Below are 23,772 nucleotides of genomic sequence, written 5' to 3' on the forward strand. Positions count from 1 at the left end.
CCACCTCCCCATTTTTACTTGAATAACGGTGTTACATTTGCTAATTTCCACTCTGCTCAGAACATTGTAGAATCTAGGAAATGTTTGGAAAATCATGACCAATGGCATTCATTTGACTGGATTTTCCATTCCAGTGTCTAAGTGGATCCGTTGTGTTTCGCGATGGAAAAATCAGCGCCAAACCTGCACCGATTCCGAACGTGTGAAAAACGTTGGGCGAATCGCTGGGTCCGTGATGGACATACATAGGGCTGACAAGCTGCAGCCGCCCGCACACATGCACCGATCGCGCCGTTTGTGCTGCACAGTGCACCCGTCCACAGAGACTCCACAGCCCCCCGGCCAGCGGCATGGTTCTCAGCGGAATGTGGCGGTGCTGGACACTGTCCGCACGTCCTCTCTCCGCAGCTGCCACGCCAGGCTCATGACTGCTGAGACCACACATGGCCCACGTCGCCGAGAACTCGGCCCATTGGAGGCAGAGCATCACCGATGGGCTCGATAATGATATTCAAATGGGGTTGCGTCTGCATGTGGTGTGCGTCTTGATCACGCTAATTTGGAGGGGGCGGAGCATCATGACCCAGCGTCTGCTGCGATTTCAGCGTTGGGAGCCAATCTCCGCCCGATCGCCGTTCCCAATTTCGGTGTCGGGCAACGGGGAATCCCACCCATTATCTTTGCATCCATCTCTTTTTGAACCTTGATGCAGACCATCAGGTCCTGGTTATATGTTGACTTTTAAGTTTCTCCAATACCTTTTCTCTGTTGATATTTATCACCTTGCTGTTCCTCACATTTATTAGCCTTCCGGCGACCAATATTTCCAGCATGTAATTTGTTCCTTCTAATGTGACAGCAGAACAAAATATTTGCTCAACGTCTCTGCCATTTCCTCATTCCCCATGATATTTTAGCTACTCTTTTACTTTTTATATATTTGTAAAAGCTTTTACAAGCTATTCTTATTTTCCCAGACAGTTTACTGTCGTTCCATCTTTTCCCTCTTATCAACATTTTGGTTGCTCCTTGTTGGTTTCTAAAACATTCCCAACCATCAGACTTCCTACTATTATTTGCAACATTGTAAGCCTAATCTCTCCTTCCTGCTGTAATGTTCTCTGTATGCATGGATGGCGAGGTCTTTGTAGTTGAAGTGATCAGAGAACATATGGCTTTATAAATGAGCAAAACTGCTTATTAATTAACTAAAACACTAAAGGGTTTCTATGATGTAAGATTGCAGTTGGATATTATGGCGAAGTACAGAAAACTATGGTTAACTCTTATTAATAACTGTTGACTCAGGAGCTGCTCGATATGTGACTGTACTCTGTGCTTGTTGTCCAGATTCTATCTCTGTGTGCTGTCCAGGAGATTACCTTCTATCTCCATGAGGCCTGACTTCCAGTGACCTACTCCTGTCATCACGCCACCTGTGGTTGGATACTAGAATCTCAGTCTATGCATACGCATCTAACTTTACTCACAATTCGGTTATTAAATTATACACAAATGATATTCTACATGTGTTATACCAGTAGCCCTCTTTATCATAGCTCAAGTAGATATTCAAATACTTTTTAAATGTTGTGTGAGTTTCTGCCTTCATCATTCTTTCAAACAGTGAGAGTCCATGTTTCTATCCTTTCTTCATCTCCCAAGCCTTCTGGTTTTTTATTCCTCTGCTAAAGCAAATCAGCTGTCCCTATCTGGCCATCGTTTCCATTTCCAACCTCCAGGAGATAGTGATTGTTATGTGTAGCTAGCTATCTGTCGGTCTGCCTCTCTGTGCTTTCATGATGGAATGAATTAACTGAAAATAGCTCTCGCAGACTATTATCAAATTTTACACATGAGTTCCCCAGAGGACATGCTCCTTTCCTTTTGATTCGTCTGATAACTCCAGAGCTGCAGGAAGGGATACAGGAAGAGATTTGTTGGCATTGTGTTTAGCCTTGATCTTATTTGTGACCCCAGGGTAAAAAGTTGCACACAAGTTGTTTTTACATATCCCGTTGAGGATATATTCTGAGCTTTGCCCAAAAATGTGCTCAGTAATCAGTATTCTGCTCGTGCTTAATGCAATTGTAGAAAACAAATGTAATGGAAGAAGCTTTTATTACCCCTCTGGATTTGAAACATTCTTTAGTTCTCCAAGGATTACAGATGACATGTATAGTTTGGCAGAAGCAGTTTCAGCTGTTTGTGCTGCTGTAGATGTGATTTCAGCGTTACCTCTCTTTATGCTGACGGCAGCCATTTCTCCTGTTTCCAGCAAATCAACAATAATTTTAAATTGGAAATCAGCAATAATAATACAAACACTCTCGAGGTAAAACTGATCCTGGGGAGTTTCACATAATGGATCATAGTGAATTAACAGCTTGATTGGAAAAGAAAATCTGGTGGAGTATAAAACGGGCATCTGGGATGGGATTCTCTCAGCACGGGGCCGGGCCGGAGAATCCCGCGACCGCGCGAATCGCGTCACGCCGCCGACACGCGATTCTCCACAGTGCGGAGAATCCCCGCCATTGGTGTGGCGCCAGTCGGGGGCCGCTCTATGGGCCCCCCCCCCCTGCCGATTCTTGGCCCGGGATGGCTCGAGCAGCCGTCGTAAAAAAAAAACAGGTCCCGCCGGCGCCGGCCACACCTGCTCTCAGCTGGCTGGAGCTCAGCATGAAAGGGTCGTGGGGTGGCCTGTGGGGGGCGGCTCCGATGTGGCCTGGCCCACGATCGGGTCCCTCCAATCGGTGGGCCGGCCTCTCTGGTTGGGGGGCCTCCTTTCTTCTGCGCCGGCCCCTGTAGCCCTGCGCCATGTTGCATCGGGGCCGGCGCGGCAAAGGGAGCCACTGCGCGTGCGCGGGTCCCGCGGCGCCCAGTTCACGACAGGATCAGCAGCTGGAACGGCGTGAACCGCTCCAGTGCCATGCTGGCCCCCTGTAGGGGCCAGAATTGCTGATCCTGAGGCCGTGTTGACGCCGTCGAGAAAATGGGTTTCCGACGGCGTCAACACTTAGCCTCAGGATCACAGAATCCCACCCCTGATTCTTTAGCACTGTAGTGCAATGTTTTTCAAACTCTTTCCAGGGATCCATTTTTACCAACATACCAACCGTCGCGACTCATGCCGGCCGATGTTCGTGACCCACCATTTTTGCTTACCTTTGATGTGACAGAGGAGCCTGCTTGGTCCTCACAAACTCACTCGCTTTGTTACTCAACGTTACATTTCTGTATGGGTTGTTGATCAGAGGTCCAGGAGCTCACACCAGCACTGCTTTGAACTGTTGTGGACTCTCCTGAACAGCTCACACCAGCACTGCTTTGTCCTGTTGTGGACTCTCCTGAACAGCTCACACCAGCTCTGCTTTGTCCTGTTGTGGACTCTCCTGAACAGCTCACACCAGCACTGCTTTGTCCTGTTGTGGACTCTCCTGAACAGCTCACACCAGCACTGCTTTGTCCTGTTGTGGACTCTCCTGAACAGCTCACACCAGCACTGCTTTGTCCTGCTGTGGATTCTCCTGAGCCACTCTCTCCAGCAGGTTTAGTTGTGAGATCCTGGCCTGTTTGTGTCTCTGGCCCTCTCTTACTTATTACAAAACGATTAATTTGAAATGTTACAGGCCTGTTGCTTGTTTGCAGCTAACAAAATGGAGGAATCTCAATTGCAGCAAGAGCACGTGACGTCAGTGTTCGGGGCACGTACCTGTTCTCTGCCGTTGCTTCAGGCAGGAAGACTGCATTGAATTTAAAAAAACCTTCGCCTGGGTCAGTGTGCTGATGTCAGGAGGAGGCGGTGTTTCTTGCTGGGCTCTGGGCGTGCGCATTGATGAGCGGGCACCCGCATACTGAAAGGCTTTCGCGGCCGTCATTTTTAAAACCCGGTTACTGCGGCCATTGCGCATTAATTTCCGCAATCGAGAACACGACCCCGACTTTGAAAATGACAGCTGTAGTGTAATGTTTAAGGGGTCTTGACAAAGACATGAATAGCATGGGAATAGAGGGATTCAAGCCCCAGATGTGTAAAAGGTTTTAGATTAGAAGGACAGTATGGTCGGCGGAGGCTTGGAGGGCCGAAGAACCTGTTCATGTGCTGTACTTTTCTTTGTTTACTCATTTTAATAGGAGTGACCAATTTCCCCCCTATTAAATATCAAGAGAGGATAGTGTAATTTTTCAATGCAAATACTTTTAAATTTGGAATCCAAATTAATAGGCATGGGTACAAATAGAGAGATTTTCCTCCGAGAATTGGATATAGCCCTTGGGTCTAAAGGGATATGGGGGGAAGGCGGGATCAGGATATTGAACTTAATGGTCAGCCATGTTCATAATGAATGGCAGAGCAGACTCGAAGGGCTGAACCTCCGCCTCCTGTTTGAATGAGATATAGTTGTCAGCTTGGCAATCAGATTCAGAAAGTTGCTGCTGTAAGAGGTTTACAGTGTCGCTGATGCTTTTGAACAACTCTGTTGAGGCTGAGTGTACATTGTGTAACTCGCTGCTCCCTCCACTGTGCTTCAATTCTCGATGCCCGTTTCTCCACCGCTTCCCCTGTGCCCCATTACTCCTGTGTTCCAACTGTGTTCTAATCACTAGCTCACAATGGGCCTCCATTGTAACTCATAACCATACTCCAGGCCCAACGTGCGATGCCATGCGGGGTCATATACGAATACAGGAGCTGTGTATTCAGGTTGTTTTTTTTGCTGCGTAAATCTCCCTTTGAATAAGAACTTTGAAAACCACAGTGAAAACTAAATAACTTACGACATATATTAACACTGGCATCAGAATGAAATTAATACTTATTGTGAAATTCTGAGAATCACCCCTTTATTTTATAACCTGACACTTGTGGATACTCAACTTTCAGAAAACTGGTGCTTTGTGTAATAAAGTCATTAATTACACAATTTAATCACAAAAGTATTTGTTCCATTTAACTATGAAAAAGATCTTGGGATGATTTGATGTTTTCTGGCTGTGGCTACTTAGAAATAAGCATGAAACAAATGCATATCTTATAATGTGAGAATTCTATAATAGTGGAAATAACTTTGCTCATTGCAGTTTTGGGAGCTGAGCTAGAGCTGCTGTTTTAAGATTTCTAAAGTTGTCACCCAGTGGAGTGGAAGTATAGCCTTAAAAGTAAACGTTTCTTAAAATTCCGGGATTTTTTATTGAAGCATTTAAGCGAAGAAATTGAATGATCTTGCCATGAGCAACAAATACAATGTTGTAATAAAGGTAAAGTCACCAGAGTCCTAGATGACCATAGGCTGCTTTCTCCTTTTTGAGGGGATTTATCATCACACCTCCGGCGAGGGGCAAGGTTGAGAAGGCCTTCAGGGAATTGAACCCGAGCTCTTGGCCTCTCTCTGCATCACGAACCAGCTGTCTATTCAACTGAGCTAAACCGGTTGTAATGGACATTCACAGTCAAAGCAGGAGGTTTGTTCACACAATCCAAAACAATGTTAGGCTTACAATAAATAAGTAAAGGTAGCTCAAGGAACTCTGAAGGGAATATACCCTTTTACGTTTTTAGCGGTTTAAGCTATGATCTTCCATTTACATCAGCAAGTGGTTAAATATAAACTAAAACAGTAGGATTAATTCCACATTCCTCATGGAAGGCTACACTCCAAGGGAGCATGGTCCAGAGATAAGTCTACAGCACTGCAGCCCTGACTCTTTGACCACCGAATCACAAATTAGCCCAAAGACATTTAGCACAGTAACATTTTAAGACGTTGCAAGTGGAACTGGACAATCTCCTGGCATCCAAAATGGCATTTGCAATCACTGCACCTATATCGAGATATGTCGCAGGGGATAATTGGATCAGTAGGTTTGGAGAACCTCTGCCAGAAATAACAACAACAAAAACAACTTGCATACCGACAATGTAATAGAACCTCTCTCCGCTCTTCCACTATGAAGCAAAATTTGATACTGAGCACATAAGGTGATATCAGTGGAGGTTGCAAAGGTCATCAACACGTAGGTCCTGGAGCGTGCTACTTCCATCAACACGCACTCATTGCTAGCTAACAATGTTCATCTTGCTCGACTATGTTCACATTAACTGGTCACCTGTTTAGCGTCCATACCTCGACTACAAGGACATCTGCAAGCAAGATATGAAGATGGCAGATGTTGAAGCTGACAACTGGGAGACAGTTGCTGATAGTGGGGATATTGGGTCAGAAATTTGTCTCTGGGTCAAAGATAACAGTAAGATTGTGAAGAGTTTGTTTGAGCATCAGACAGTTGCTAGGGAGAGGTTTGGAGAAGTTAACTGTGGCTACAATATATAATACTGCATAAAATACTATGTTGATGACATTTTAATGATACTTTGTAATGTTCTACAGCATACTATCATCTTTAACAAAGCATGCTCCATCACAGATAAAATAACTGATTGCACAGTCCCAGTGGGGAGAGGAGTGCTCACAGACCTTATTGTATAATGGCTGCTACTGATGTCTCTGAGTTTGTCGCAAAGAGAAAAGATATGGAGGTGCCCACACTCTGGATTTGTACAAACATGAGAGATTCTATTGGGGGATGTTGCTCCCACAGTCTAAGATGAGAACTGAAGCCTGCACAAATATTCTCTGCTGACATCCCTACAGATCACATGACTCTTTCACCAGCAGGGATTTATTCTTTGATCCATAACACCCCTCCCTCTTTTACTGCTTTAGTACAATGACACAACTTAACATTAATATAACAGACCCACTTATGCATTATCTCGATACATGTTACACAGCTTAATAAGACAGTCTCTTGAATGGAGCCTTTTAGATTGTATTTGATATTCTGAGACCTGGCTATTTGAGTATGGAAGTGTCGACCCCTGTTCCTTAAGTGGATGGTACACTTCCTGGGAAGTTACTCCAGTGTCCATCTCTATAGGTATTAGGAAGCCCTCAGCAACAAAATCTGAAGTATCGCTTTCTAGATTTTCCTTGGGAAATACTTTTTGAGATGTTTCAGCAAATACACTTCTTGAAGCTAGTAGTGGGTCAGTATAACGTCACCAAAATCTTTCATCACCCATCTGTACGGTGTATGATATTGGACATGTCTTGGTACCCTTTCTTAAATTAGGCTGGAGAAGTAGTAATAGGAAACAAAGAAATGGCAAAGAAACTGAATAGTTACTCTGCATCAGTCTTCACAGTGGAAGACACCAGTGAGATACCAGAACTCCAGGAGAATCAGGGGGCAGAGGTGAGTGTAGTGGCCATCACTAAGGAGACGGTTCTGGGGAAACTGAAAGGTCTGATGGTGGACAAGTCACCTGGACCAGATGGACTACACCCCAGGTTCTAAAAGAGATAGCTGAGGAGATTGTGGAGGTATTGGTGGTGATCTTTCAGGAATTGCTGAAGGCAGGGAAGGTCCCAGAGGGCTGGAAAATGGCGAATGTAACACCCCTGTTTAAGAAGAAGGGAGGCAGAGGATGGGAAATTATAGGCCAGTTAGCTGACTTTGGTGAATGGGAGGATTTTAGAGTCCATTATTAAAGATGAGATTGCGGAGTACTTTGGAACTGCATGACAAAATAGGACCGCTTCATCAAGGGGAGGTCATGCCTGACAGATCTAGGGCGGCATGTGGCGCAGTGGTCAGCCCTGGGACTGCTGCACTGATGACCCAGGTTCGAATCCCGGCCTTGGATCACTGTCTGTGTGGAGTTTGCACATTCTCCTCGTGACTGCATGGGTTTCATCCTCACAACCCAAAGAGATGCTGGTTAGGTGGATTGGCCACACCAAATTGCCCATTAATTGGAAAGAAATATATAATTGGGTACTCTAAATTTAAAAAAAACCAAAAAAAAAAAAAACCATGTCTGCCAAATCTGTTAGAATTTTTGAGTAGCTAACAAGGAAGTTAGACAAAGGAGAACCAGTGGCTGTGATCTATTTAGATTTCCTGAAGGCCTTTGACAAGGTGCCGTATAGGAAGCTGTTAAATAAGTTGAGAGCCCATGGTGTTAAGGATAAGATACTGGCATGGATAGAGGACTGGCAGAAGGCAGAGAGTGGGGACAACGGGGCCTTTTTCAGGATGGCAGCTGGTGACTACTGGTGTGCCTCGAGGGCCAGTTTTGGGACCGCAACTTTTCACAATATACATTAACGATCTGGACGAAGGAACTGAGGGCACTGTTGCTACTTTTGCAGAGGGATAGGTAGTATTGAGGCTGCAGAAGGACTTGGACAGGCTAGGAGAGTGGGCAAAGAAGTGGCAGATGGAATACAATGTAGAAAAGTGTGAGGTTATGCTCTTTGGAAGGAAAAATGGAGGCATAGACTATTTTCTAAATGGGAAAAGGCTCAGGAAATCAGAAGCACAAAGGGACTTGAGAGTCCTAGTTCAAGATTCTCTTAAGGTTAGCATGCGGTTCAGTCGGCAGTTAGGAAGGTAAATGCAATGTTAGCATTCATGTCCAGAGGGCTAGAATACAAGAGCAGCGATGTACTTCTGAGACTGTATAAGGCTCTGGTCAGAACCCATTTGGAGTATTTGGCCCTGTATCTAAGGAGTCCAGAGGAGGTTCTCAAGAATGATCCCTGGAATGAAGAGCTTGTCATATGAGGAGCAGTTGAGGACACTGGGTCTGTACTCATTGGATTTTAGATGGATGAGGGGGGAATCTTATTGAAACTTACTGGATACTGCGAGGCCTGGATAGAGTGGATGTGGATAGGATGTTTCCACTAGGTAGGACAAACTAGAAGCAGAGGGCACAGCCTCAGACAGAGGAGAGGATCCTTTAAAACAGAGATGAAGAAGAATTTCTTCAGCCAGAGGGTGGTGAAAGTGGAACACCTTTTGCCGCAGAAGAGTGTGGAGGCCAAATCACTGAGATAGATAGGTTCTTGATTAATAAAGGCGTCAGGGGTTATGGGGAGAAGGTAGGAGAATGGGATGAGAAAAATATCAGCCATGATTGAATGGCCAAGCAGACTCGATGGGCCGAGTGGCCTAATTCTGCTCCTATGTCTTATGCTCTTATGGTCTCACTGGTTATGTAGCTTCTGGCTAGACTTTCTCTCCTTGATTGAAGTTCCTTGCTTTTTAGAGTTTGTTCTATCCTAGCAATCTGTGCTTGTTGTCATTTGACAATCTCAGTTGTATCAGGTGGTATGAACAAATCTTGAAATTCATAGAATCCCTACAGTGCAGAAGGAGGCCATTCGGCCCATCGAGTCTGCACCGGCCCTTGGAAAGAGCACCCTACTTGCCCACGCATCCCAGTAACCCAACCTAACCTTTTAGACACGAAGGGGCAATTTAGCATGGCCAGTCCACCTAACATGGACATCTTTGGACTGTGGGAGGATAATGGTCCAGAGGAAACCCCACGCACACATGGGGAGAAAGTGCAAACTCCACACAGTCACCCGAGGCTGGAATTGAACCCGGGTCCCCTGCAGCTGTGAGGTAGCAGTGCTACCACTGTGTCACCGTGCTGCTCCTGGGTTTGCAGTTGCCTCCTGAACAGCAGCATTGCTGGTGAACTCTGTTGTTGCGTGTGCGGTGTTCCGGTAAGACATTAAGAATTTGTTTACTCTTCTTGCCAAAGTATCTTGGCCCTTCGATGCACTGATGGAATGTGTCAGTGATGGCATGAAACGTAACGTTTGGCCAGCCTATTTGTTGGAGGATGGTGCGGAGCTGATTTGATGTGGTGTATACTGTTTCTCTTCAGGTAGTCTTGAACTCCTTTGAAGTAAACTGCATACCACTGACAATCTGCTCCGGTGTTCCGAATCTTGCAAATATTTTGTCTCGTTTCTCAGTGGTCTGCTCAGTCACCACTGACTTCATGATCCTGACCTCTGGACATTTTAGAATGTGCATCCACAATCACTAAGAACATGTGTCACTCTACTGGACCAGCATAATCGATGTGTATTTTCTGCCATGGTTGTGCCGGCCATTGCCACGGATGTAATGAATGCAGTGGTGGAGTGTTTCTTAGTTTTTCACAGGATTGACATTGCCCTACTTCCTCCTCAATTTGAGCGTCTAATCCTGGCCACCAAAAATAATTGCGTGCCAGTTCTTTCATCCGCTACCATACCAGGATTTCCCTCATGTAGTTGGTCAAGAACTTTACTCCGCAAGCACTGAGAAATAATCACTCTGATTATCATAATAAAACTCCATTCTGAATTGTCAACTCAAGCCTTTGTGTGATATAGGACTTGAAACGTCTGACAACTTTCCTTTTTACACTATGTCCATCGTCTTCCCCATCACTGGATCGGTTGTTGTATACCGCTGTACTTGAAATGAAGTCATAGGTGCATTATCCACGAGTGAGAAATACAGTTCGTCGATGAAATGTTGTGCAGAGAGAAACATTTAACCCTGGATCTTTGGAAATGCTCCATTAACTGAGAGAGCAACAGAACTGCAACCTCCAGGCTTCTAAACCAAAATGAAAATAAAAAAAATAAATCTGGTCTCACTGAGGAACATTGCAGAGCAGCAGAACCAGTCACTGCCTATCTCCGAAGAGAACCCGGCTCTAGGGGACAGCTGATTGTGTTGCTCCTTTTAACCTTAGTCTATTTGCTCTGATTACGTCACCTTTGCTCATGAGTCGCCAGGTATCTTTATGATACCGCCACGTGGTTCAAGTTCAGGTTATGATTAATAATACAGCACACCGCTTAGTAAGGATTAAAACAACGGTCATTTATTATATACAACAAGCAATATTAATACCCTAATACTACTTTCTATATAATAAACCTATCACTACTGGCCAATACTTAACTTAGGAAGAGCCCACCAGGTCAGGGAAACGAATGGATTGTCCAATCAGATCTGGCCCGCGGGATTCAAAAGGCTTCTACAGGTCGGTGGCTAGGTGTCTCTACCGGATAGCGATCGTTGGATTCAAACTTACTATTGCCGGTGGCTGGTCTTGCGAAGGTCTCTAGCAGGCGAAGAGGAGAGAGAGAGATCTGAACTTGGCCCCTCACTTTTATAGGGCCCAGGGGCTTCCCGCCTCCCGGGGCAGCCCTTGACCCTGAGTCCCAAGTGATTGGATCTGTCCCCAATCTCTGGGGTCGATGTGTCCAATGGTGAGGCGATTCCTCGAATGGGGGGTGGTCGCTCACCTGTCTTTGTTTCGGCCACTGCAGGCGCCGACAGGTCTGGCCCGGTATTCAATTGCTAATATGTTGCAATTGTTCCCGGGGATAGCCGATTTAACTGCAGATGTCTGGATAGATGGGCTGCAAACAGTCCTGAATGCAACTGCGAATACCTGGGTTGATGGGCTGTTGATAGCCCTGAGTATCGATCTGGGCTAACTTCCCAGAGCCGAATATGCAATACTGTCTGCAGCTGCCTGCTTGTGTCTTCTTAGCTGCTTTTCCCAGCAGTCTTTCGGGTTAGCCATTTTAAACTGGGTTTTGGCCAGATTAATCGGAACGCAGACATTTTATGTGGCTACAATTGGCCACCAGCCAAGCCAGTCCATCTGGGTCACCACTGATGTCAGACCAAATCAGCACACCCTGCTGGAACTTCCTGTTTTAAATTAAAGCTCAACTCGTCCTTCAAGCCATTAATCATCCACGGACCAAAATTATAACAGCGGAAAATAACAGAATTTAAAAGGGGAACAAACAAGGAACAACAGGGATTAACAGGAGGATCCTTGCACTGACCAGCGCCATACTTGTTTGGTACATCACAAAGTGTGTAAATGCTTCAATCATGTTGCTAATTTTGGCACAAATTTACTACAATAATTGATCAATCCTAAAAACTACAAGTTGTGACACATTTTGAGGACGTGGTGCTTCTAAGATTGCTGTCACCACCTTCGGCTCCTTATGTAAGCCATCCTGATCGGTGATGTCGTCCAGATAATTTATGGGTGTCTTGAAAAAGTCGTACCTTTCCTTTTTTGATCCATGAACCTTTGAAAAAGAGCAGGAGTAGCTATTATTCCAAAAGGAAGTCTTCTACAACAAAATAGATCTTTGTGCTTCACGATAGTGAGTAGCATCTGTGATTTGAAGCCACATTCATTTGTAATTATACCAACTTCTGTCGTCCTGAAAGCCCAGCAAACAAGTCTTCAATCAGTGGTAGTGGGTAGTGATCTGCGCACAATATTGGTTCAATAGTTGTTTTAAAATCAATACATATTGTCACTGAACCATCGTGTTTCAATACAGGAATTATTGGTGTTGTCCATTCACTTGTAGCAACTGATCCAAAAATGGGTAGGTTAGGTGGATTGGCCATGATCAATGCGCAGGGTTATGGGGATAGTGCGGGGGACTGGGCCTAGATGGAGTGTTCTTTTGGAGGGTTGGTGCAGACTCAATAGGCTACATGATCTCCTTCTGCACTCTGCGTATTTTATGGATTCCTGCTTGGACTAACCTTTCTAGACTTCTCCGACTTCTGGTCTGATGGCACATGGTCCAGTTCTAGCTTTGAGACATTTTTGTGTACTGTTGGGCTAGATCTTTCATTGCATTTGAACTCTGGTCATGGAGCCGAGTGAATCTTCAAACACCTTCTCATACTTCTGCAGGAGTTGTTGTAGGTTGTTATTGGACTCCACTTGTTGATTTATTGCTCCACTGTTGAGTTAAAAAAAAATTTCAGCCATGCTCCACCAAATGAAGTAGGAAAGTTTCCACTGACAATTTAAAGAGGCAATTCCACCATCTGGCCATTTTACCTCTACTTTCACCACAATGCATCCTTTGAGTGGTACAACCTCTTTGTCATTAGGATCACATTTGACGGTTCTAATTATTTTGATTATAAATTGCCTCGGGTATCAACGATACAGCTGCACCTATATCTTAATTTGATGAACATTACGTTTTGGAATTGTCCAGAAACGATGTTGGTCACCCCGTACCGCCAAGACACCTAGTTACAGCTCCTGCAGTTGCTCAGGTATGTTATCTTTTGAGCGGTCTTGAACTTCGTCTATTAATTAACCAGGGACTGGTTTAGCACACTGGGCTAAATCGCTGGCTTTTAAAGCAGACCAAGGCAGGCCAGCAGCACGGTTCGATTCCCGTACCAGCCTCCCCGAACAGGCGCCGGAATGTGGCGACTAGGGGCTTTTCACAGTAACTTCATTGAAGCCTACTCGTGACAATAAGCGATTTTCAATTAATAGACATGACTAGTCTGTTTAGATGTGTTTTTCCTCTCGCACATCCTTGGTGTTGATAGGTTTTCTGAGCGCAACATGCCTGGGCAATATGGCTCTTTTTGCCACAGTTCTTGAACTTATTATCTCTTATCCCCTTGTGTACATCAGTGACATGTTTGCCCTTGCAGCCTTGTTTCTTGTGGTATCCATTTTGCGGATCTTCACTCCAACCCCTGTCTGTGAAGCTTCTTTTGTTGCTGGCTCCAAAGATGTGGCAACTTCTACAGCTGCTTTGAGAGTTAAATTGCTTACAGTAAGCAGCTTTCTCTGAGTAGCTTCACCGTGGAGTTCATAAGCCAGCCTATCACAAAAGGTGTTGTCTAGTGCTGCACCAAACTCAAGAGTATTTTGCTCACCTGCTTAAAGACGCTACAAATTGTAAAATACTTTCACCTACTTCCGATTATGGCGGTGGAACAAAAACCCTTCTGCAATTGACAGCGGCCTAGGAGAAAAATGCTCTTCTAAAATTTCCGTTAGTTCTCTATAGGCCTTATCTCCCAGTCTGCTGGATGAACCAAGTTTTGTAGCAGCATAAAAGTTTTCCATCCTACCAAACTGAGAAAAGTTGAGACCTTTAGGTCCTCCAGTGTTTCATTCGCCAGAAGATATAATTGGAATAGTTCCTCTGAGTCTCACAATCTTCATCAAATGCATCCATGGCACCTGTTTTTCCTGCCATTTTGGATCCGGGCTCCTGGGTTCCATACTTCAACCAACTTCCTCTCTCCAATTCTGTATGGCACAAGCCTTTCCACATTGTAGCTAAAACGTTTTCCTTTGTTTTACTGTGGGGTATCCTTTTCCTGGGTAGTGGCCTGACAGAGTTGGACGACTTCTGAATTCCTGTTCTTACAATCTGTTCAGCTTCGGCACGTGCCTGCAGTCCAGACTCTACCCACTTCAATGGCAAGCAAATTTTCAAACTATCGTACTTCTTTACTCATGGCTGTAGTCGATTTGTTTTTTAAACAATGGCGTTATTTAAGCATTGGCAGCTTGCTTCGGCGTGCATGCGCATACGTGCGCGGACCCGGTCCCGAGAATCTTTCTCCACTCTTGACACCGTCTCTGCAGATTTAGTTGACTTTTTTTGTTGTTGTTCAGCAATTTTGCCTCAATCCTCGTCGCCAGTTTTCTCTGTGGTTACATTTTTCAGTTTGCCGCAACGAGAAAAGGTATTGAGGTGCCCACACTCTGGATTTTTACAAACACAATAAGAGGTTTTATTAGGGATGTTGCTTACACTATCTATGATGGAGATCAAAGCTCACACAAATACTCTCTGCTGACGTCACTGCAGATCACATGACGCCCCACCAGCAGGGATGTATTCTTTATACATAACAATTACTGGCTGTTTATATTTGACTTTCTCCTTTTATGGGTCAGTATATAAGTACACCACATGGTGTGGCTTTTCGGCCTATGCTGAGGTTTGAATCTCCTCTCTATGTTGGCACTAGCTGATGCCAAATTAGGCTGCAGTGGGAGCGCTGCAATTGTCTGTAAGCTAGTGAACCAGCAATCAGTCAGGGTTCACACTGCACTATCCATTAACCGCTGATGGATATATCCGTGTCTATATGCATGTGTGGATAAGGAGAGGATCAAGATCATAGTTGAATTGTCTACATGTATTTGTGTGCTGGGCTCGAACAAAAGGAATAGCCATTTGGTGAAGGGATTGCAGGGCTCCTGCTCCCAACGTTGCAACTGTACTTCTCCAAAAGATCCTCATTTGGGACAGTAATTTGGGAAACAGAAAGGAAACATGACTAAAATACACCTGTGTCATCTTCTAACAGGTGTTGATAAATGTATTGAGGATTCATGTCACCCAGATGCAACTTGTTATAATATCCCTGGCTTAGTTGTCTATCAGCATAACCCTAATTATGAAGGAGATGGTGTCTATTGCAGGTTGATAAAGCCTGATAGAAATCCAAAATCAAATTTATGTTTTAAAGTCAGATTTGATTGAAGGACTGGGAAATGCAGGAGAGTTATTTTCTACAGAGCATATCGCTACCTTACAGTAGTAATATTACTCTGGCTCTGATCAACACAGATGAGCCCAAAGATCAGTTTGAAGTGTACTCTTGCTTCAAAAAGAGATGCCCCCGGAGATTGGTAAGCAGTCTGTTAACAACGCTCGCTGTTAAAATTGGCCACTGTCTCCCTGCTATCAGTCCCAGATGATTATGCTCAAGGTTCAATTTTATTTTAATGCCCCCACTCCCCATCTTGGTGGGCATATAAGGATCCTTTGCATCCTCCTGTTTCTCGGGCCCAAAGGATGATGATGTCATTCTGTTATTTGTTGTTTATAATATTAGAGACCATATGCACAATATTACCTCTTGTGGACAATCAATATCAGTTGCTAGGTAACCGGACAAACTACAACTGAACATTGACAAACCTGAGTTACAATGCAGCCTGTGATTTTCATTTAAAAACTCCCAATTGCCAAGGTTTGCTTCTCAAAGGGAGGTTGTGGCAATGCTGTCTGTGATGGCTGTCTAAGGAGGTTAAGGAAAGACTGTCAGATGGATTGGGGGCGGGGGGCTCAAGTCATGGTCGTTTGAAGAAACGTCATAGAACATACAGTGCAGAAGGAGGCCATTCGGCCCATCGAGTCGGCACCGACCCACTCAAGCCCTCACTTCCACCCTAATCCTGTAACCCAATAACCCCTCCTAACCTTTTTGGTCACTAAGGGCAATTTATCAAGGCCAATCCACCTAACCTGCACGTCTTTGGACTGTGGGAGGAAACCGGAGCACCCGGAGGAAACCCACGCAGACACGAGGAGAACATGCAGACTCCGCACAGACAGTGACCCAGCGGGAAATCGAACCTGGGACCCTGGGGCTGTGAAGCCACAGTGCTAGCCACTTGTGCTACCGTGCTGCCGGGGGGGACGGAGGGTGGGAGCTGGAAGAACTAAGGCCATAGACCGCTCAAGCATGAAAGAGGGGAGGTCAAGAGTAATAAAGACAAGGGTGAGGCAGGGAGAGTCGAGGATAATGGAGGTAAAATCAAGGGTGATAGAGGAAGAGTCGACGATGGTGGGGTGGGGGAGGGAGGATTGGTGGTGTATCTTTAAGTTGACATACTGTTGACCAATGATAATGGTGAGTAGTTCAAGAGTCATAGAGGTTAGGGCAAAGGAAGGAAGGTCAAAGGTGACTGAGGGAAGGTTTGGGGTGATGACTTACAGCTTCAGGTGTGGCAGGTAGGGAGAGGGTGCTAGCAATTCCAGTTCAAGACCGTCCCCCAGGCAGGTAGAATGATGCTGCAGGCTTGCAGGAAATGGATGCCTGTCTGATTGTTCTGCCCAGACCGTTGACCATTGCGAGGTAATGGCTGAGTTGGTTTCTTCATGTCTGCCGCCATTTTCACAGTTGGCTGTGCCCCTCGACTCGGAATAGCTAATTGGCTGGCCGCCTCTTGTCTAGCTGTCCCACCACAAGTGGAAGTCCCGTATACTTCCAGACCCATCGCTGGGATACACGCTGCATCTGCCCAGGGATTGTGATTGTGGTCGACTTTCCTCTCTCTAACTTTGAGGTGTAATAGTGCCCTAATGTTCTCTATTCTGGGAAGGCTAAACACAAATCTGAGACAGTTGTATTCTATACAATAGATTTAGTTTTATTGTCACGTGTACCAAGGTGCAGTGACAAATATTGTTCTGCATACAGACTCAGACTTTTGAACCTTCTGGCCGATGGAAGAGAGAATAATAATATAATCTTTATTAGTGTCAAAGTATGCTTACATTAACACTGCAATGAAGTTACTGTGAAAATCTTCTAGTCGCCACATTCCGGTGCCTATTCGGGTACACCGAGGGAGAATTCAGAATGTCCAATTCACTTAACCAGCATGTCTTTGGGACTTGTGGGAGGAAACCAGAGCACCCGGAGGAAACCCACGATGACACGGGGAGAATGTGCAAAGACAGTGACGCAAGCCGGGAATCGACCGTGTGCAGTGCCAGTGACGATTGTGAAGTAACAGTGTTAACCACTGTGCTACCGTGCCGCCCGGGTGGGAGGGATCTTTGATTGTGCTGTCACTTTCCCAAGGCTGGGAGGTGTAGACAGAGTCAATAGATGGGAGGCATGATGGACTGGGCTGTGTTCACAACTCTCTGTGGTATTGGAGGTAGGTGCGGGATGGCATTGCAAAGATCTTGTTGTTGTCTGAAGGGCTGTATTGATATGCGGCATTGACAGAAATGTTTTCCCTCTTTAGAAGTTACAGGACGCCCAAAGACAGCTTGTGAGGAGCAGCGAGATGAAGTGGAAGCAGAGTTCAGTCCCCGTGGGAATCGGCCACACTTTGGAATGCATGTCCCCCAGTGCGATGAGCAGGGCAACTTCAGGCCCCGACAGTGCCACAGCAGTACAGGCCAGTGCTGGTGTGTGGATGCATGGGGAAGAGAAATTCCTGGAAGCAGGACATCCCCTGGAAATAATCCCCCACAGTGTGGCCTCTCAGGTCAGTAGGTCTTGTTCAATTCAATCACAGTTTTTATCTCCTTAATCTGCTGATTAGCTGAAATCCTAAATGGGGTAAAATCACAGTCCCATTGTCCTATAAAATCATCATTCTGCCAGTTTATCAAATGTTTATCCCCTGTTGTTTGTTCACTTATTTTATTTTTAATTGCAGTACAACTGATCAGAAGTTTGGGTGGAAATTGCTTATGCTAAATCTTAACTCATAATATGCATAAGGCATATCTCGTTGCCTGTCTCACCACTGAAGTGCATTAAGTTGCTGTATTTGATAGGGGAGGTGGTGATGTAGTGGTATTGTCACTGGACTGGTAATCCAGCTTTGGAGACTTGTTTTCGATTCCCACCATGGTAGATGTTGAAATCTGGAATTAAATGATGACCATTGTCATTCATTAATGTCATTTAGGGAAGGAAATCTGCCATCCTTCACCTGGATGCCCACAGCAATGTGGCTGTCTCTTAAGTACCCTCTAAAATGACCTAGCAAGGAGTTGAACGGCAATTATTGAAGGGCAGTACATACTGGCCTAGCCAGCATCCCCCAAATTCCATGAATGAATTAGAAAAAACTCTGGGCTGAATCTTATTTTTTCAGCCCATCAGGCTCCAATTGAAAACCGGCAGGTAACTCTCCAGCTGCACAGACCAGCTTTCACTGCAGATCTTGAACCTCTCAGAGGGAAAAAAAAACATGACTGAGAAGGGATTTCATCATCACTTTAGTGGGGCAGGGCCTGATAGTCAGCTAGGCCGGCTCCACCGAGACCGGGACACCATCTTTAAAGGGCGCCCTTATCAGCACAGAAACTGAATGGCCACACGGCACCCCCCTCCCCACTAATGTTCGTAGTAGCACCCCCCTTTTGCAGGTATAGGGGAGCCCCCCCCCCCCCCCCCGAGTCTTGGGGGCATTCTTTCCCCCCCCACCCTCACAGACATAAGTCCTCCCCAAACACCTAAAGGGGAGCGCCTCCCATGGGCCTGACCAGAGGGCCCACTCCTGGCACAGGTTGGCACTGCCAACTTTGCCCAGGAATATCCCCCCCACCCCCACCCCCCTCTCCCTGGGGACTATTCTTATCTTTGCGCTGGGGGGGGGGGTAAGAAAATACTCTTGCCTGAATCGCGTTCTAAATCGCTGTCGCAAACCTCGCCAATGTGACTTCCCGTTGGCGAAGTTTGAATATTCAATGGGAAGGAGGGAGGCTGGCTGATGACATTAAAATGTGTGCTAAAACATTACAATTAGGTTCTCACCCTTTGTAGGCAGGAGCCTCATGATGTCACCGGCGAGGGGCATGGAAAATCAGGAAACACGACCTTGCTGCCGAGAATTGCATTTCCCGCTTCTTGCCATATTTTCTGCCCCGGTTGCCATTCTCTCTTTTAATCCTGCACCCGATTTGCCTTTGAATCAACCCACATAATTCAGTGACTGAGCTGCTAATCTCATAACCTTTCAATCTGATTGGTAAAGGAAGTATATAAGCTGGACTCAAGTCCCAGATGCCTGGTTTCCCTCACTGTACAGCTGACACTTATAGCAATTTGCTATTCAGCATGTTAAAGATCTAAATGTGTCGAGCAAGGCTAAGGTACACCATTAGGGGCCCTGGCAAAGTGAAGATCAATGACTTCTATGTGTTTTCATACCCAGCAATTTCAGTTTGGTTTGTAGGTACCAGGCTGGCAGTGCCAAGGTGCCCAGGTGGCACCATTAATGCCAGGAGGCTGGCAGTGCCAAGGTGCCCGGGTGGCACCTTTAGTGCCAGGTTGCCACCTTGTCCAGAGGGCAAGCCTCTGGGGCCCTCCGATCCCCTGGGAGACCTCCACGAGTGCTGTTCTATTTGTGCAGCCCAGCACTGAATGGCCCTTTTCAGAGGCTAGATTCACAGTATAAAAGTGATCCACCTAAAGTGCAGACTTTGTTTGCACTGAGTGCTGAATTTGGTGCATTTGAGTGCTGTAGTGAGAGTTTGGTGACTGAGGGAGTTAGGTGAGGAGGGAGTAAGGTGCTCCTTTCATTTTGTTTCCTACATTTCCGCGAAGAGCGAGAAGAGAGCCAAGTGTTTACAGAGAGTGCAGCTGACTGGGAGCAGAGTCGGAGGGCGGAGGTCCAGTTGGTCCACAGGGAAGCTATATTCTGTAAGGTAAGAGGGGATGGAGACTAGGCCACTTGCATGCTCCTCCTGTAGGATGTGGGTGGTGAGGGATACCACCGGTGTCCCCGCTGACTATACCTGCGGGAAGTGCACCCAACTCCAGCTCCTCCGAGACCGTGTTGGAGCTGGATGAACTTCGGATCATCCGGGAGGCAGAGGGGGTTATAGAGAAGAGTTACAGGGAGGTAACCACACCCAAGGTACAGGACAAGAGTAGCTGGGTTACAGTCAAGGGAAAGAAAACAAACAGGCAGACAGTGCAGGGATCCCTCGTGGCAGTTCCCCTTCAAAACAAGTATACCGTTTTGGATGCCGTTGGGGGAGATGACCTAACGGGGGAAGGCCCTAGCGGCCAGGTCTCTGGCACTGAGTCTGGCTCTGGGGCTCAGAAGGGAAGGGGGGAGAATAGCAAAGCAATAGTAATAGGAGATTCAATGGTTTGGGGAATAGATAGAAGATACTGTGGTCGCGAGCGAGACTCCCGGAAGGTATTTTGCCTCCTGGGTGCCAGGGCCAGGGATGTCTTGGATCGTGTCTTCAGGATCCTTAAGGGGGAGGGGGGGCAGCCAGAAGTCGTGGTGCACATTGGTACCAACGACGTAGGTAGGAAAAGAGGTGTGGAGGTAATAAATGAGTTAGGGAGTTAGGCTGGAAGTTAAAAGCCAGGCCAGACAGAGTTGTCATCTCTGGTTTGTTGCCGGTGCCACGTGATAGCGAGGCTAGGAATAGGGAGAGAGTGCAGTTGAACACGTGGCTGCAGGAATGGTGTAGGAGGGAGGGCTTCAGGTATTTGGATAATTGGAGCGCATTCTGGGGAAGGTGGGACCTGTACAAGCAGGACGGGTTGCATCTGAACCAGAGGGGCACCAATATCCTGGGAGGGAGGTTTTCTAGTACTCTTCGGGAGGGTTTAAACTAATTTGGCAGGGGAATGGGAACCGGACTTGTAGTCCAGCAACTCAGGTAGCCGATATTCAGGACACCAAAGCGTGTAGTGAGGCGGTGGGGAAGGGAACACTGACAAAGGAGAGTACTTGCAGGCACGGAGATGGGTTGAAGTGTGTATACTTCAACGCAAGAAGCATCAGGAATAAGGTGGGTGAACTTAAGGCATGGATCGGTACTTGGGACTACGATGTGGTGGCCATCACAGAAACTTGGATAGAAGAGGGAGGGTGGTAAAAGAGGTGGGGGGTGGCATTGTTAATTAGAGATAGTATAACAACTGCAGAAAGGCAGTTTGAGGAGTATCTGCCTACTGAGGTAGTATGGGTTGAAGTCAGAAATAGGAAAGGAGACTTCCGGGTGCGGTGATGACCAGCTAAGTCGCACGTTTCGGCAGCTCCCGGTGGAACGGACTTTTGGGCTCTTGATAGGAGCCCCAACGGCAATTTTAACGGCTAAAAACACCGTGCGGTAAACCAGAAGGGAATTCCCCCTGGACACGGATGGAAAAAGGAGAGGAAAGTGGCCGGATTGCAGCGGATCCTTTGGAACAGCGGCAAGGAAGGCAAGCAAAAACCAAGATGGCGTCGGAAGGTGGCAGTTTCATATGGGGCCCTGAACAACAAGAGTTCTTAAAATGCTGCGTGGAGGAGATAAAAAAGGAAATGAAGAAAGAGCTGTTGGCCCCGATACTACAGGCGATCGAAGGGCTAAAGGAGGAACAAAAGACCCAGGAGCAGGAGCTTCGGGTCGTGAAGGCGAAGGCAGCCGAGAATGAGGACAATATACAGGGCCTGGTGGTGAAGACGGAGATACAGGAGACACATCAGAAACGATGTGTGGAGAGGTTGGAGGCACTGGAAAACAACGCAAGGAGGAACAACCTGAGGATTCTTGGTCTTCCTGAAGGTGTGGAGGGGGCGGACGTCGGGGCATATGTGAGCACGATGCTGCACTCGTTAATGGGAGCGGAGGCCCCGACGGGTCCGTTGGAGGTGGAGGGAGCGTACCGAGTTATGGTGCGAGGATCGAGAGCAGGAGAAACTCCCAGAGCCATAGTGGTGAGATTCCTCCGTTTTAAGGATAGAGAAATGGTCCTTAGATGGGCGAAGAGAACTCGGTGCAGTAAATGGGAGAACGCGGTGATCCGCGTTTATCAAGACTGGAGTGCGGAGGTGGCGAGAAGGAGGGCGAGCTTTAATCGGGCCAAGGCGGTGCTTCATAAAAGGAAGATAAAATTTGGAATGCTGCAACCGGCAAGACTGTGGGTCACATATCAAGGGAGGCACCACTACTTTGAGACGGCGGATGAAGCGTGGACTTTTATTGTAGAAGAAAAACTGGAATGAGTGGACTATTAAAAAGAATGTTTGGACAAAGTGGTGGGGCGAATGTGGGGGGCGAAGAGGGGTTTTATGTTCTAATCCTGCGGTATGATAACTTTTCTCTCTCCCACAGGTGGTGATGGGGGGAGGTGGGGAGGGAGAGGAGATGGGGCGTTGGCCATGGGGGGCGGGGCCAAGGGAGAAGCGCGGGCTTGGTTCCCGCGCTATGATAATTATGGCGGGAACAGAGAAGCAGGAAGGAGGGGGCGTCGCACGGTGCGAGCCGTGGTCACGGGGGGAAGCCGAGGTCAGCCAGAGTTTGCTGACTTCTGGGAGCAACATGGGGGGAGTAATTACGCTAGCGGGGGGTCTAGCGGGGGGGTGGGAGGGGGGAATTACTGGGTTGCTGCTGCTGGGGAAAGGGGGGAGTGGGTACGGGAGAGGATGGGCGGGGGGGCACCGCCTGGGGGAGATACAGCTGCGTGGGAACTGGGTGAGAAGCTGGAAAAAGATGATGGCTAATCGGCAAGGGGGGGGTGGGAAGCCCCCCAACTCGGCTGATCACGTGGAACGTGAGAGGGCTCAACGGGCCGATAAAGAGGGCACGGGTACTCGCACACCTTAAGAAACTTAAAGCAGATGTGGTTATGTTACAGGAAACGCACCTGAAACTGATAGACCAGGTTAGGCTGCGCAAAGGATGGGTGGGGCAGGTGTTCCATTCGGGGCTGGATGCGAAAAACAGGGGGGTGGCTATATTAGTGGGGAAGCGGGTAATGTTCGAGGCAAAGACTATAGTGGCGGATTGGGGGCAGATACGTGATGGTGAGTGGCAAACTACAGGGAGAGATGGTGGTTTTGGTAAACGTGTATGCCCCGAACTGGGATGATGCCAATTTTATGAGGCGAATGCTAGGACGCATTCCGGACCTAGAGACGGGAAAGCTGATAATGGGGGGAGACTTTAACACGGTGTTGGAACCAGGGCTGGATAGGTCGAAGTCCAGGACTGGTAGGAGGCCGGCAGCAGCCAAGGTGCTTAAAGGTTTTATGGAGCAGATGGGAGGTGTGGACCCGTGGAGATTCAGTAGACCTAGGAGTAAGGAGTTCTCGTTTTTCTCCTATGTCCATAAAGTCTATTCGCGCATAGACTTTTTTGTGCTGGGTAGGGCATTGATCCCGAAGGTGAGGGGAACGGAATATACGGCTATAGCCATTTCGGATCATGCCCCACATTGGGTGGACTTGGAGATAGGGGAGGAAACAGGAGGGCGCCCACCCTGGAGAATGGACATGGGACTAATGGCGGATGAGGGGGTGTGTCTAAGGGTGAGGGGATGTATTGAAAAGTACTTGGAACTCAATGACAATGGGGAGGTCCAGGTGGGAGTGGTCTGGGAGGCGTTGAAGGCGGTGGTTAGGGGGGAGCTGATATCAATAAGGGCACATGAAGGGAAGCAGGAGAGTAAGGAACGGGAGCGGTTGCTGCAAGAACTTTTGAGGGTGGATAGACAATATGCGGAAGCACCGGAGGAGGGATTGTACAGGGAAAGGCA

The 23,772-nt window shown here is 47.0% G+C and overlaps 1 protein-coding gene across 9 annotated transcripts in view; it reads left to right on the forward strand.

Moving 5' to 3' along the window:
* The window catches only part of nid2a (nidogen 2a (osteonidogen)), a 277,646-nt gene that overhangs the window by 54,513 nt on the left and 199,361 nt on the right, over positions 1–23,772 (forward strand). For all 9 annotated transcript variants that reach the window (XM_072489757.1, XM_072489756.1, XM_072489755.1 and 6 more), the window contains exon 11: positions 17,516–17,761. In XM_072489757.1, coding sequence (XP_072345858.1) covers positions 17,516–17,761 — 246 coding nt within the window. The remainder of the gene's footprint in view (positions 1–17,515; positions 17,762–23,772) is intronic.

Source organism: Scyliorhinus torazame, chromosome 2 (assembly GCF_047496885.1).
Source record: "Scyliorhinus torazame isolate Kashiwa2021f chromosome 2, sScyTor2.1, whole genome shotgun sequence".
Lineage (NCBI taxonomy): Eukaryota > Metazoa > Chordata > Chondrichthyes > Carcharhiniformes > Scyliorhinidae > Scyliorhinus > Scyliorhinus torazame.